The 16,822-nt window shown below is 37.8% G+C and overlaps 1 protein-coding gene across 1 annotated transcript; it reads right to left on the bottom strand.

The window, feature by feature from the left end:
- Nucleotides 1–503: 503 nt before the first annotated feature.
- LOC136705089 (carcinoembryonic antigen-related cell adhesion molecule 2-like) lies at nt 504–8,289 on the bottom strand. The gene is made up of 10 exons (XM_066678315.1): nt 8,235–8,289; nt 7,459–7,707; nt 6,737–6,847; nt 3,561–3,815; nt 3,221–3,317; nt 2,853–2,904; nt 2,480–2,613; nt 2,068–2,119; nt 1,666–1,739; nt 504–1,386 (listed from the first exon to the last, which is right to left on the bottom strand). The coding sequence occupies exons 1-10, from the start codon at nt 8,287–8,289 to the stop codon at nt 1,311–1,313; spliced, it is 1,155 nt and encodes a 384-aa protein (XP_066534412.1). The 3' UTR covers nt 504–1,310.
- Between the last annotated feature and the right edge of the window lie 8,533 nt (nt 8,290–16,822).

Raw genomic sequence — 16,822 nt, 5'->3', positions numbered from 1 at the left:
CGTCCAGGACGTTTATATTTTGGGGCTAAAGTCAGTGTAGTTTATGGTGTTTATATGTATGATCTGTGTGTATTTAGGCTGTGTTGTTTTGTGTGTGTGTGTGTGTGTGTGTGTGTGTGTGTGTGTGGTGAGATGTGTGTAAAACTGCACTTTTGGCACTTTTTCTGAGACACTAATGTTAATAAATGTGAAACAATTCCAACAGAATAAAATGGTCTCAGAATGACCAACAAAAACAATAATTATAATTTCTCACCTGAAGAGTGACACCAAAAGTGTTATAGAGGAGGAGTGTTTATAAATGTACACATAAATAAAATAAATCCATCCATAAATATGCTTTGGTCATGAAAACGTAATTAATATATCCACTATATGTTAATATAAATATAATATATAAATATAATAAATAATTCGTATTCATATTCAAATAAACTCATTTGTGTTGCCACATTTTTACATTTATTCATTTAAATGAGGTAGTTTTGAATGAAGGTGACTACAATTAATAAAAATTATCTTTACATTATGTGGAGCCTAAACCATTAAAAATGAGTAAATCACTCAACTTATTAACGCTGTTTTTAAAATTAACCACTTTTACTGCTGTGTGTTATTTTATTTATTTATTTTTTTATTTTTTGGATTCTGTGCCTGCGTTGTCGCCTCGCTGTTGCCATGGCGATGATTACAGCGTGAGTATTAAAAAACCTATAAAAACGACTGTTTGTCAAGTGTAGCTCATTCTATTCACTCAGAAACAGAACTCTCTGTTCCCCAAAATCATACACACAAACATACTCCTTTTGTTACTATGTGGTTGGCAGTCTCAATGCTATAGTGCCTTTTAAATATATATATATGAAGAATTGCTCACTAGTGTGTGTTTGTGTGTTCACTACTACACCTATGGGGCAAATCCGGAGAAGCTAAGGGGATCATTAAATGTGTTTCTTCTTCTTCTACATGAATGTTTTTGTGTAAAACCAAGAAGAAGTAAGAATAGCAGATAAGAACCCCTCAGAAACACTTCAAGGGGAAGAAGAATAGTTTAACGATTACAAATACAATATATTTTAAGGCTATTTCTTTCTCAATCACACCTCATAGTAAGTAGCAAGAAAGAGGAATATATCATAAAGTTAAAAATACAGAATTAGAAGTTGTACAGAAGTTATTTAGGAATAATTCTTTCAACAAAAAAGGTTTCTAAATATAAACACACAGCTCTTTTTTTCTAAGTGAAATAACAAGCACACAGCCAGTGAAATTAGGAAACCAGGCTAAACATAATAGACTCCATTTCTTTTCTATTTAACGGATCTTGTGACCACTGCACTGTAGATCACTGAATCATCCTCTTGTTGCTGCACTGGATGGGAAGGCCTGTAATCACATAGAAATTTAATATAAAGCATAATAGTAAGAATAATTTATTAGCGTGTGTTGCTAATAATGTCTGTTACCGTGTGCTGTGAGCTAATGTGTAAACACAGACAAATGTCTTGAATGTGGATCTAAAACATGTTTCTGACTGTGTTGACAATACAGAGATTAATTTAGAGAATGAACAGAGAATAATGAAGGAAAGTCAACACTCCGCTTTATCAAACCTGCTCATTTCTATAAATGAATTTTCCAAATGTATAAAGAAGTGGTGTTTACCCTTTTTTAGGCTTTTTGTGATCAATGGTAACGGAGGCGTAAGTCACATCCCCCTCCTGCAGCAGGGTGTCACTCTGTGGAGAAACTTGGTTGGTCAGATGTTCAGTTTGTCCACAACGTGTTTCCTCCAACTTACAAAACTAAAGTCTAATCACGGTCTGATTTAGTCTGCAGTTAATGCTAAGCACTAAGTTTCCTCAGGTTAAAAGTACCTCTTCTGATGTTAACAGATAAAACACTCCTGTTCATGTTAAATCATAATTATTATTATTTTAATTTCACATATAGGGAAAATAATGATATTTTCAAACTCAACAAATGAATAGAAATCATCCATTAAAATGTGTCTGATACAAACTGGAGTTGAGAATTTGAGCTTGGAAACACACAATTAGCTCAAACCTGGTTTATCTTGTCACTTCCTCTGTTTTCTTCTTGAGCTTCTGTTTTCTTCCTGTGAGATGCAGAGGAGTTCACGGTAAAATACACAGTGGAACTAACAGTCCCTAAAATAATCATGTTATCTCATTCGTTTCATTAAAAATACACATCTGCTTCATTCACTGAAATAAGAGATATTTAAAGCCGTATATCTACTATTAGAGGAGCATTTTTGTAGCTAGCTGGGTATTTTATTTATATTGCTATGTACAAGGCTAGGCTAGTCTTGCTAATTGTTATCAGATCAGGTTATTGCTAGCCCGATTCTGATTCTGATTCCCATAATATAGATTACATTTGAGATTAAACAGCGAGTCCAATCTGCTCTTTTTTACAACTGAAATTTCCAGATATATATAGAACTGGTGCTTACCCTTTTTTAGGCTTTTTGTGATCAATGTTAATAGAGGCATAAGTCTGGTCCCTCTCCTGCGGCAGGGTTTGAGTTGGTGGAGAAACTTGGTCAGTCAGATGTTCAGTTTGTTCACCACCTGTGCTTTCTTCACCCTGCAAAACCAAAGCTGGATTAACGGTCTGATTTAAACTGCAGTAAATGATACGTCTTTACACCTCTGATCAAAAGTTATTAACACATCCTCTACAGATAAAACACTCCTGCTCTTATTAATTCATAGTTACTCTCATTAAAGTTCACACACAGGAGGAAATGATATTAAACTGAATAGAAATAAATAGAAATCATCAGTTAAAATGTGTCTGATTCAGACTGGAGTTGAGGAGTTGACCTGAGTTTTCTTGCCACTTCCTTTGTTTTCTTCTTGAGATTTTGCCTTTTTCCTGTGAGACGCAGAAGAGTTTACCGTCAGAATCACAGCAGAAAGAGTGTTCCCATACAGCTCATTAAAAAATGACTTCATTTACATAAATATGACATTTAAACACATATCGTTTTGTAGATCCATTATTAGAGGAGCTAATCATCTCAAAAAATATATTTAAATTATTTAAATGCTTCATTAATTTCAGTACAACTCTATATTTATGAAAGTGTCTCTAATCAAATCCAGTGATTAAAGTGTAACCAAAATGTTTGTGATCATTTAGAGTTTTATACGGTACACACTGTAATTTATGTGAATATGTGTAACCCCACCTTCTTTTGTAAATCACAGCTAAGACAGTCAGGGTCAGTAAGAACAGCATCAGTCCAACGATGACCAGAGCAGTGAACATCAACAACAAAGAGGAACCTGATGGAGGAGAAACACCAGATCGACCCGAAATGAAAAAATCATCCAGTTAGAACAGGAGCTGGAGTAAATTTGTGGCTAAAGAAGAGGTGGAGCTTCCCGTGTCTCAGAGGAAACCTGTTTCTGAAGCTGTTTGATGAAGGGAGTGACACAGATCTACTGCTTGGTCGAGGTGTTCTAGTGATAAATCAGTGGGAAAGTCTGAGAACCCCGATTTACTTCATTCTGAGCTGTTTGACCCACCTCCGATGTTCAGCTGGACTGGTTCTGATCGTACGGACTCGTCTGTCTTCAGAGCACAGGAATATTTCCCAGAATCCCCCACAGTCAGAGTAAGGAGGTGAAGAATGGAGCCTGACTCAGGTAAACGCTCTCCGTTCTTAAACCAGACGAACTGTGGAGAGCTGGGAGTGCAGTTCACAGCACAGGTCAGATTCACAGAGTCTCCCTCCTTTAGAGTCCGGTCTCCAGAAGAACTGGACATCCACAGCTCCAGAGCTTTCAGAGAGTGGACAGGAGTCACATGAGGAAATGAAGGGTAAGAGTTCATTAACACATTACAGTATTCTGTCTTTCACACACACACTGCCTGGCCACTTTATCAGAAACCCCTCTCTTGTATTTACAGATACGTTTATAGTACAGCAATAACACTGAAGAAGTCAGAAAGTGACGAGTGGTGAATGGGTGTCTGTTAAACAGGTGGTCATCAGTCAAAGTGTGTATTTTTGATAAAGTAGGCACTGAGTGGAAGCAGAAGGCAGGGATTAAAATTTTTTTTTTGATTTTAATATTTACCTCCCACTTCAAGAGTCACTCCTGGCTCACCTGTCCATTTGCCATTGGTGTCATTAGTTATAAATCTGAACTTATATCCTCCAGAGTGAGAGAACTGTACATTTCTTATTAATAAAGTACAGTTGGATGTTTTGTTTCCAACAAACTGAAACTCTCCTGAAGCAGTGGGAGAGTATGTTCGGTCATGACAGTTGTTTGATTTCCCTGAGCACCAGAGAACTCTCTGTACCACATGTGATTGAGGATAGGAATAAGTACAGGAGATACTGACACTGGAGCCTCTCACAGCACAGATCGGCTCAGAGTAATTCACCCCCCATTCACTGGAGTCTGAGAAAACACCTGGAGAAGAATCAGAGAGGAGAGGAGGGTGAAGATTAACAGAAGTTCAGTTCCTGTGCTGATAGAGGTTCTAAGACATTCCCCTGGACTCTGCTGAACATTAACTGGATTGAGGTATTTAACATTAAACACAGATTGAGGTAGTGAGTGTATAACTGCGTGTGTGTGTGTGCGTGTGTGTGTGTGTGTGTGTGTGTTAACTCAGCTCTGTTTCTGTAAAATACACTGAGGCTAAAGAAGACGTCCTTTTAAAAATGATGAAACTTTTTCTAAAAGAAGAAGTTTGTGACCAGAAACATGAGAAAGAGTCTCCCACTGCTGACCATCACAGAATCACATTTACATTTCCACATTGACCTCAGCTGATGAAGAGATACTTAGAAATGCTTTAAAGCCTTTTACAACAAGTTCAAATATACATTAATATTAAAAGCAGCAACAGTTTATGAGAAAATATTTTTTGTGATTTCTACAGAGAAAGTCAGAGTTGCAGAATCAGAGTTTTAATTGTCCCTAAATAAACCGGTTTATGCTCCTTACAGTGGGTCTCATATTCTTATATTATATTATACTGTCTATTATAATAGAAATTATGATACCAGACCCTGTCTTTCATCCTACGTTCTGTTCATCTCTGTGCTGTGTTATTTCATTTCTCCAGTCCCCCTTCACTGAAACCCCAGCCTCGAAAACAAAAGCGGTTTGAACGTCCTGCACAAAACGATCATCTAATTCCTGTGTTGTTGACTAGGGAGCAGTTAGCGGTACAGACCTCGCTAAAATGAAAACAAAATTAGATTAGAACATGTTAGGAGCAGAGAGAGAGAGAGAGAGAGAGAGAGAGAGAGACCAAGAGAAAGTGGAGCTAACAATCTATATTTGTATCTATATAAAAGACAAGCTCTGACGCAAAATCACAAGTATAACAGACAGCATTTGTGCTTCATAACCCAATAAAGTTCACCTCCGCTCAGAAACTAACTCATAAAATGCACAGTGTTAGTTCCAGGAGCAGCCACAGTCCCTGAGAAAAGAAGAGCAGGCACTTCTTTCTTTTCTGATGCAGTGGAACCTGCGAGACAAGGTGAGATCTCCAAAGCAGGTGATTAAAAACCTCACAAGAAACCATTTGTTGAGAATTTCAGTAACAATTACATTTAATATTTTTAAATATAATGTTACTTACTCGTGTGATGGAATTTGTTTATTGAAATGATTCATAATAAATTAAAGGGATTGTTAGTTTCATCTATATCAGCAAAAGCCATATATGCTTGTGTGACTAACGTTGTTTTCCCTTCTTGAACACTCTGTGAAGGCAGCAGGCTTATGTGTGTATGTGTGTCAGATAACGGTGTGCTGGCACATCTTGACCTTCAGTTCACTTCCTCTCCGTACTGAGTTGAGAGAACTGAAGCTAGTTGAAACGGTCTGGAAGGGGACTCTGGGAGCGAAATGGGTCAGAACATCACAGATAGTTAGAAACAGAATGAGCACCTACATAATGTAACTTTGTTCATGGCCATATGAGACAATAGAATGATAGATGTTGTATAATTAGGGAGGGGCTAGGGGTATAAAGGCTTTTTGAGAAACTGTTGCAGGGAAGAAGGAGTATAGAAGGATCTATGCATTGCATGTTCTTACTCCAATAAATTTGTTACTCACTTTGATACCCACTCAGAGACTCAGTTTTTCATTTCTGTCACAATTTTCCACCACAGACGTTACAGTGTAATATCAGGATTAATAATTAATATCAGTTTGTCTATTTATGCTTGTTAGTAAAACCAGGGTGGGAGGGTGTGTGGGGCACGGGGCCTGGACAAACACCCCTGCTCATACCTGGGGGAATCCTTTTTTGGAACTGGTTTGGTAAAGAGACTCTGCTCCACCCAGGCCTCTAGGTGTCAGTGTGATTCATTTCAACTCCAGATATTCCAACCTACTTTGTAGATAACTTTAAATGGACTCACTACTGAGTGAAATGTACCTAAAAATGTGTGTGTTTTTAGACGGTAAACACTGTAATTTATGAAAATACGTTTAGCCACACCTCCTTTTGTAAATCACAGCTAAGATGGTAAGGGTTAATAAGACCAGCACTACTCCAATGACCAGAAAAATAAACAAGATCAACAAAGTGAAACCTGATGAAGAACAAACACCTGACGCATCTGTCATCGAAAGGCCTTGAGATAGAACAAGAGCTCATCAATTAAAGTGAAGTAAAGTACTGACAGCAGCAGTAAGACATTATTCTGAGCTGTTTGACCCACCTCCGATGTTCAGCTGGACTGGTTCTGATCGTACGGACTCGTCTGTCTTCAGAGCACAGGAATATTTCCCAGAATCCCCCACAGTCAGATTACGGAGGTGAAGAACGGAGGCTGTGTAAAAAAGCTCAGTGTCAGTGTCTAACCAATCAGGATGAACTATGGGCCATATACTGACCTGCCTGATCATGAAGGTAGTGCAGGGTCAGCACTCCATTATTGGGCTACAATCTGTGCATGTTCACACACAGCTAGAAGCAGCCAGAAGCACAGTACAGACTCCTATTTCTGTCCCTTTCTCCTTAAGATAGAGTAAGTTCTCTCCATAAACCTTTATAGAATATGAATGTTAGTTAATACTTAGTAAAATATCTCTTAGTTTAAAGCATGAATATCCTGCTGTGTGTGATAACGTGTTTAATCGATGTAAAGAGACGTATCCTGAACAGCAGGGTGTTAGTTAGTCAGAGTTTGTTTTGGTCATTTGTTTGACGCTAGTAGTTTAGTGTGTATTTTTACGTGTTTGTGTTAGCTATTATCTGTTGTACATGTCGTAGTTAGTAAATACTGACGTTAGCTTGTGAAGCTACAGCAGCTAATACTTTGGGCTATTGATACTGTATAGAAACTTATAATCCTGTTTCCTTTGTGTTTTCCTCAGAATCATATCCTCACCTGTCACCTGCCTTAAACTGCACCTGTGTTTATTGCTATTCCTTACTTACCTTTGTACGTGTGTTTTATAATACAGCGTGAAAGATATTCCTCTCTGTGTCCTGACAGACACCCAGTGACAACTAGCTTTTCTGAACCAGTCTTCCTCAGAGGGCCTGACTCAGGTAAACGCTCTCCGTTCTTAAACCAGACGAACTGTGGAGAGCTGGGAGTGCAGTTCACAGCACAGGTCAGATTCACAGAGTCTCCCTCCTTTAGAGTCCGGTCTCCAGAAGAACTGGACATCCACAGCTCCAGAGCTTTCAGAGAGTGGACAGGAGTCACATGAGGAAACGAAGGGTAAGAGTTCATTACCACATTACAGTATTCTGTCTTTCACACACACACTGCCTGGCCACTTTATCAGAAACCCCTCTCTGATTAATGACAGTGTCTCGTCCAGTCATTAGCCCTTCATCAGAGTCCAGCTCCTGACAACAGAGCCGCTCCTGACTGGATATTTTTGGTTTATGAACCATTCTCAACTCCGCAGTAAAAACCACACACACACACACACACACACACACACACACACACACACACACACACACACACACACACACACACACAAAGCCATGTCAGTGTCAGTGTGGAGCTGAGAACTACCAAAGTATTTGTAGAGAATGGTCCTGTGTTCAGAAACTGATCAGTGATGAAGGGGGGTCTGGTAAACAGAGGGGGTACAGTCAGGGGGTGTTTCTAATAAAGTGGCCACTGAGTGGAAGCACAAGGTAGGGTTTTATTTTAGATTAATAATGTAAAGCTTTATTACAATATTAATATTTACCTGTTACGTTAAGAGTCGCTCCAGGGAGACCTGTATAGTTGTTGTCTTTAGTCATGAATCTGAACTTATATCCTCCAGAGTGAGTGAACTGTACATTTCTGATTAATAAAGTACAGTTGGATGTTTTGTCTCCAACAAACTCAAAGCCTTCTGAAGCAGTGGAAGAGTCACTGTCATAAACATACGGTGGGTCTTTACAGTATGGTTCAGTGTTGTTCGTTGAGCACCAGAGAACTCTCTGTACCTCACGTACTGAACCAGGATAGGAATAAGTACAGGAGATACTGACACTGGAGCCTCTCACAGCACAGATCGGCTCAGAGTAATTCACCCCCCATCCACTGGAGTCTGAGAAAACACCTGGAGAAGAATCAGAGAGGAGAGGAGGGTGAAGATTAACAGAAGTTCAGTTCCTGTGCTGATAGAGGTTCTAAGACATTCCCCTGGACTCTGCTGAACATTAACTGGATTGAGGTATTTAACATTAAACACAGATGGAGGTAGTGAGTGTATAACTGAAAGATGTTTTGATGTATGCTTTTCAGAACCTTTCTGAACTTCTGTTCCTGTGCTGTTCTGTTCTATTTCTGGATCATTCTGCTCTACAGTAAAAAGCTGAAGCTCCAGAGTCAGTGGTGTGACCTGATCCCAAAGCAGCACGGTGTAAAGTGTGAGGCAGGTCGGCAGAATACATGTGCTGAGTAGTTTTAATGGAGTTAAGATCAGAAGCACAGTCAGGACCAGCAGGGGTCAGAAAACAGAGAGTCACAGGTAACACAGGCGTTTCCACAGTAAACAACTAGCAACAAAACCACAGCAACAAACACACTCTAGAAATCTGAAGCTGGGGTTACACTACACGACTTTTAGCTTGATTTCAGTCCCGTTTTCCAGTCGGTTTGAGTTGGCTCTAGTCTGCAGACTCTGGTGCAGTCAGGGGAGAAAGTCGTGTAGTGTGTGAGGGGCTCAGAGATAGATTTAATCATGTTTCAGACCAGTCACAGCAACATAAAACAGTTACTTAGCAGCACCAAACTTTTCTCAGTTACTACTGATCATAAGTGCTCTCTGCTGCTGAAACATTTAACCTGTAACTCCAACAGAAAGTAAAACAAAATACGTTAAGCTTTTTCTTCCCATTTAAACCCATTATAAGGAAACAGCTTCACGTAGCTTAATGAACTAAAACAATGACCCAGGAACACTACACTTTTCTAAATCACCACTGATCGTAAGTAAGCTGAAATGGTGCATGAATAAATAACAGTACACACACACGCCACATTAAGCTGTTTCCTCATAAAGGGTTTAAATGAGAAGGAAAAAAGCTTAACTTCTTTTTTTTTCACTTGCAGTTTGAGTTAGAGGTTGTTCTGCAGTAGAGGGCACTTATTATTATTAGCAATTGAGAAAAATGTGGTCGTTGCTTCAGTGCATTAAGCCACGTTCATCATTTTAGACTCTCCCCGTTATCCCCAGTTGTGTAGTGTGTGCCTGACTTTTTAATCTGAACGTAGTCTGTTTATAATCTGCCCCAATTTTAAAAGTTGTGTAGTGTTTCCAAGATGGCTGAAACAAAGGGATCTTAACATAGTTTAGGTTTGAGTAGCTGCAGGTGTGTGTAATTGACGAATGGTCGAGCCAGCCAGCTCCGAACTGTGAAACCATGACACACAGCAACAACAAACCACCACACGACAGACAGGAAAGAGGATTAGAGAGGGAATCTGAACAGAGGAGATAGAGCTGAGGAGAAAGGAGACACTCACTAATGTTCTGCAGCAGACAGAAAAGTGTTAACAACTGACTCTCAGTGTGAGGAACATTATTCAGTAACTACACGGAGAACAAGGCAAACTACAGCATTATTTTATCTTACAGTCACGTGAAATGGAGGCCTGAGGCAATTTAAAGTGTTAAATATATTCTTTGTACAGTTACATTGTTCTTTAGAGGAACCATCTTTGGAAATTATCTTTAAAGAAACACAAATGTAATATTCTTAAAACCCAACAGTGTTTAAATACATTGATTTTAATTGATGATCTTTAGGACACTCTACTCGTTCCTGAAAGGTATAAACTAATAGAGCAGTAATAATTCATACCGATCAGTGTGAGCAGGGTCAGTGCTGAAAGGTGCAGAGTTTTCATCTCTCTCTCCTCTGAAGAACCAGACTAATGCAGTGTCTCTGTGTGTGTTATACCTCAGTTCTGTTTCTGTAAATACACTGAGGCTAGGAGTTGTTCTTTAAATATGTGATGAAACTACTTCTAAAAGAAGAAGACAGTGACCTCTGAAGAACCAGACTAATGTAGCTACACGATCTACACTTTACTTAAAGAAGCTGTGCTTTGAAACATCAGGAAACTACTTCTAAAACAGGAAGTTTGAAACCAGAAACATCGTAAACTGTCTCCCACTGCTGATTATCAGAGAAACTTCTGGAGGTGTGAGATCACAGCACATTTAAACACTAACCTCAGTGAAAGATGGAATCTAATTCCAATGTTAAGTTTTGAGTCTCGAATTGAATCTATAAAAACAAATATTTTACCTTGAATACTATATTTATTCCAGACTCTTCCAGTTGAAATAAATGATAAACAATTTTATGACTGGGATAAATTAATATCACGGTATCTTTGGCAAGGCAAAAAAACTAAGAATAAAATTGCAAACTCTTCAATTAACAAAACACAAGGGAGGGGTGGCACTTCCCTGTCTCAAAGTCTATTACATATCTTCCCAACTGAGGTATTTATTCTGTTGGTGTAAACCAGACTATCAAGCAAGATGGAAAGAAATTGAAAAGAAAATATCAGAGGAAGTTCCAATTGAAGCACGATTAGGGGATAAAAGACTAATCAGTATATTAATGGATACAGGTAATAAGTGGATAAATGTAAATCTGAGAACTTTAAACTTTATCACCAGGATGTGATTAATCAAAGTGATAAAGATATTGAGATGGTGTGCCCACGACTTGGATTTTACCCCAAACCAATCTGATGTGACTTATAACGGGTGGGCCGAGAGAGGCTTAACTTCTTACTGTACTTTCTTTAATAAAGATACTGAATAATTTCCAGAATTTAAAAGATAATTTTGGGTCAAAAATAGTGATCTTTTCAGGTTTGTACAGGTACGTCACTATATAAACACATCCATGAAAGAGAATCAAAAAGCTTTCGACAATCATCTACTTAAAGTGTTTATAAGTGCCTACAGAGCAGATTCTGGGCTTAAAGTGATCTCTAGAATATATCAGGGCCTCCAAGAGGAAAAAAATACAAGTACCACATATATAAGACAAAAATGGGAAACTAATTCTAACAGTAATATTCAAGAGGAAATCTGGATAAAATATTGTGAATTTCAATGGAAAATAACAAGTTCAGCTTCATGGAGAGTATTTGGATGGAAGAGCCTTATTAGATATTTTATTACACCTGTTCAGGGATCTAGGTTTACCGGCTCTTCTAGTTGTTGGAGGTCATGTGTCTCACATGAAGCCAACCACTTCCACTTGTTTTGGTCTTGTCCAAACATAAATATTTTTTGGAGGGAGGTTTATTCAGAATTAGTGAACATATTCGGTACAGAGATTACATTTAATTGGGAAGAATTTTTTTGGGGGGCTTCTTCATTCAACATTAATAAACACTAAATCAAATCATTTATTTGGAATACTGAGTATAGCTGCTAGAAAAGCAGTTACAAGAAAATGGCTCAAGCCAAATACTCCCTCTATTGCAAATAGGTACGATATAATTTAGGACATTTTTTTAGAATAACTTTTTCAATTAGGCTTCAAGATAATACATTTGAGGAAATTTGGGAGAAGTGTAAAAAGTATATCTCTCTGAAACGGCCTTCCTTTATATGAAGATGCCTTAATGCATATTTATTTTCTTATTTTAATGCATTGTTTTTGTTTTAAAGAAGAAAGAAGAGAAATAAGAAAATAAGGAACTTAACAACACCCCAAATTCTGTTTGAGTTCTTTTGAAAAAAGAAAATTAATTAATTAATTGATTTGTAAAAGAATCTAAATGATTTTCTCATGTATAAACTGTTATATGTTTGGAGATGTGATTCTTAATAAAGAAAAAATGTTATTAAAAAAAAAAACTAACCTCAGTGGATGTAGAGATTCTTAGATGAGGTTAAACACCACACCACATCTTTTTCTATGAAGTAAAGCTCAGATGAGATGAAGAATTTAACAGTTGTTTTTGTCTCTGAATAAAGTTTATAGTCCATAGAGTGGGTGGTTTGGTAAAGAGCCTCTGCTACACCCAGGCCTCTAGGTGTCAGTGTGATTCATTTCAACCACAATCAGTTTGATTGCAGTAGGCCTTCACCCTCTTGTTCTTATTAAGTCCGTTTTCTCAAAACGTTGTCTATGAACTATTTTAAATTAAAATATAGGCTTTGAATGATTGCACATCATTGCATTTTTCCAACATTTTTGGAAATGTGGTTTTAGAAAAATAGATTGCAGCTCTTTCCAAATGTTCCCTCTGATTTGGCTCCTGCCTTTATCCAGCCTCTTGTTTTTGAAGTCTTCTATACCTCCGTCTTTCTTGGTTTAGCTGTGCAAGTGGGGGTATATTTCTCAGCCGTGTTTTGTCTGTGTTGATTCTCAGCACAAGTTTGACAGACAGGTAAGCCTATTATTTTATGCAGATTTTAATTGTAAACTCTGTTGCCTAAACAGAAAAGGAGTTTTAATGCATGTATTTATGTCATCAGAGAATTTAATCTGCTATCAGGATGTAAAGAGTACTTCAAAATATATAACAAATATAGATAAGACAGATCAACTTATTCAGCTTTAAAACAGTTACATTTTTAAAAACAAACAGTTTATCATTTGGTGCTAGGTAAAATTATGCAATTATTCTGTGCAAATCAATGATCTCACAAAGATGGCACTTAATGATCTCTTTAATGTGTGGCCCTTGAAGTCTCTTGTACTTTTAATTGATTTGGCTGCCTTTATTTGTGTTCATTTCCTATAACAGAAAAATCTTGATCCTGATTCATAATAAAAAAAAAAAAGTGTGACTATGTTAGAGAAAAGCTGTCTCCCATTAACGTGACTATATCACTAATAGGAATTGATCTGATAATCGCTTCACTGGAGTCTGAGAAAACATCTGGAAAACAAGAATGAAAATACAGAAAGCAAGAAATCTGTCACGGTATGCACTCGGGGAGGCAGAGGTAAACACAGGGAGGATACTTTATTATAATGAAAAGGACATAAAGGAAACAAAAAGAACACTACAACTAGAAAACAAGTAATCAACAGACAGAAAAACCTAAAGAAAAAACACTAGACATTAACCTGAACAGACCTCCACACAAAGACCCAGAAAACTAAACAGAAAGCTAAGGCTAAACCTAATCACAGAGCTAAGGCTAAACCTAATCACAGAGCTAAGGCTAAACCTGAACACAGAGCTACAAAGAAACAGCGGGACCTGGAATGCTAGCAATAACAATACACAGAGGAATACGTGGAAGGCAAATAGTCAATAAACACTGAGACTCAAGACAGGGCTTTTAACCTAGAGGACAATACAAAACACCTGGGAACAACAATCAAAAGAGGAGACACTGATGAGGGGGTGGAGCTAATGTGTAAGCACATTGTGGGAACAACAGACAGGACAGGGCCAGGACCTGACAACATCAAACAGAAAAGAGTGGAAAAGTGCATTTTTTACATATCACATAGTATCTTCTTAAGTTGTTCTCTTAATGGACATGTTTCAGACTTCTCCACCCTCCTCTATATGGAATGTGAGAAACTGAAACTGAATTCACACCGCTCTGTGTGTGTGTGTGTGTGTGTGTGTGTGTGTGTGTGAGAGAGAGAGAGAGAGGATGATGCCTCAGCTCTGTTTCTGTAAAATACACTGATGCTAATGGAGTTGTTCTTTAAATATCTCATGAAACTACTTCTAAACGAAGGAGACAGTGACCAGAAACACCTTGAACACTCTCTCACTGCTGATCATCACAGGAACGGCTGGAGGTGTGAGGTAGTGTGACATTTCCATTTCCACAGTGACCACAGCTGATGTAGAGATATTTAGATAAGATTAAAAAACTCACACCATTATAACTATTAAAATCAGCAAAAAGTCTTTAAGAAAGTGACTTTTATGTGTTTTCTATAAAGTAAGGCTCACATGAGACGAGGAATCACAGCTTTACTGTCCCTGAATGAACCCTAGACTTTAAATGAGATTTCTGAAATAGATTTACTAAATTCTGTATTCAGTGTAGAGTTAAGTTAATGTTCCCAAACTACAGGCACTGAAATGTACTTGAGGGGATCACACCAGTGACAGTTTGATCAGTGTCTATTGAGACAAAGGGTTATTTTATTAATCCCTTTGTGGAAATGCATTCTCTGCATTTTATAAATCTTTAGTAGTAAACACTAGTGAGACATTACTTTAGCCACACACACAAAAACACACACACAGACACACACGTACGCACACACACACACACACACACAACCTGAATAGCGGGCTGCAACCACCTCTGCGGCTGAGAAGCAAGTTTGCTGCATTGCCCTGAATGGTGTAAACAATACACTGAAGCTAAAAAAAGAATCGGAAACCACAAGAAGCCCAACAAACCCTACACTTCTGTCGATGAGAGAGATTATTTCATGAGATTTTATATTTACACTATGGCCTCAGCTGATATTTAGATGCTGTGTAAGGCTCTACCTATTTTTAACCTTTATTTTAACCAGGAAAGTCATTAAGAACAAGTTCTTATTTACGATGGCAGCCTGGTGAACAGCAGATGACACTCAAAGGCAACCTTCACAATCATAATAATATAAAAACACTGTGTATAAAACTCTGAGTGTGTCTCCTCTCCATGTGCTGCTCTGCAGTCGGTTTGCGCTGGAAAACGCAAACCCCAGTGCTTTTTACGAAGCCCCAGTGTCTGTAAATGGGTAAAAAAACAAAGTGTACTGTGTGCTAGGCTTTCTCTCTCTTTGCTCACAGCAGAGAAAAGGCAGTTTGGAAAATTTTAGACAATGAAGAGACCGACAAATGTTGAAAAGCATGAATTGAGATGAGAATGTTGTTCTAGTCCTGCTCTGTAGGTGGGTAATATTGATTTATTTTTGCTGTAGATGGAACTGACTCTAAATTCAGGAGAGTACTAACTGCATGAAAGTAAACACAGAGCAAAAGTGCTACAAAACTAAACAGCTCGAGTTACACATGAGTTTCTGTGGGAATTCAAACAGTGAATAAAACAATTTACCTTTCAGCCGCGTACAAACAACTGTTGTGTTTTTCTCTCAAACTCACCAATCCCCCTTAAAGGACACAGAGCGTTTGAATGTAAACAACCAGGATATTAGCATTTCCCCACAATCTTAGACGTCTCCTTTAAAGGAAAGGATCATTAAATAAATTACAAAAACGACTGTTCAAAGACAGAGAGTAGTTAATTGAACAAGTAAAATCAGGTGAACTTCTGCTTTATTGGAATGAAAACCTGTGACTACCCCTGTGTGGATAAGATTAGTGACCTCTGTTCTAAAGTCACTGTGTGTGTGGAGTCTGCTCATGTCCAAAGACATGTATAATATGAGCAGTGTGTGTGTGTGTGTGTGATGTGGACAGTATCCTGTAGGTAAACCATTCAATCATTTTGTTTGGTATCATTTAAATGATTGGGCAGAGTTTCACAGTCCTGTAGCTTTTATAAAAATGGAATATTTTAATTTATCGTCAGAGCTTTAATTTATTGACTACTATCAGGATGTAAAAAGTGCTTCAAGAAATATTACACAAATATAAAGACAATTCACCACCTCCAGCTTTAAAAATGAAATTATTAAGAATTAGCAAACAATATTTATGAAATTATCACATGGGATGAAGCTTTATGAACCAGACTGTGCTCCATAGAGAGGGTCCCTTCAGAATCTCTAATACATGCAGACCACTAGGTGTCAGTAGTCATTAACACAGTTGAATATTCATGTTCAATTTTCCTCAGAGGAACAAGGGATGAATGCAGACGGCAGGACTTGAATGAATGATACTTCAAAAAGAAACACTGCCCTCCTGTGGCTCGAAATAAAAGCAGTCAATCGTTCCTCTCAAATGACTGACAGTTGAATGGGGGATATACGTCATCAGCTGTTTTGTTTTTAAAATACTATTCAAAAACAATCCAAAATCATCATGAAAAATGAAACTAGTGGCTAATTTGGCTAAAAATAAAATAAATGAAGAGTGGTATCAGTTTGAAAACACTCCTCTGTATTGTAGGAGTTGACCCAGGTGTGCACTAACAATGTGCAGAAGATATCTGTGAATTATTACTATTAGAAAAAAACATTACAAATTATGCTTATTATTAAAATTAATAATATTATGGTGTTGTCCAGGACGTTTATATTTTGGGGCTAAAGTCAGTGTAGTTTATGGTGTTTATATGTATGATCTGTGTGTATTTAGGCTGTGTTGTGTGTGTGTGTGCGTGTGTGTGTGGTGAGATGTGTGTAAAACTGCACCCTTTAGCCCCTG

This window comes from Hoplias malabaricus, chromosome 1 (assembly GCF_029633855.1).
Source record: "Hoplias malabaricus isolate fHopMal1 chromosome 1, fHopMal1.hap1, whole genome shotgun sequence".
Classification (NCBI taxonomy): Eukaryota; Metazoa; Chordata; class Actinopteri; order Characiformes; family Erythrinidae; genus Hoplias; species Hoplias malabaricus.
This window is presented reverse-complemented; position numbering and strand designations above follow the sequence as displayed.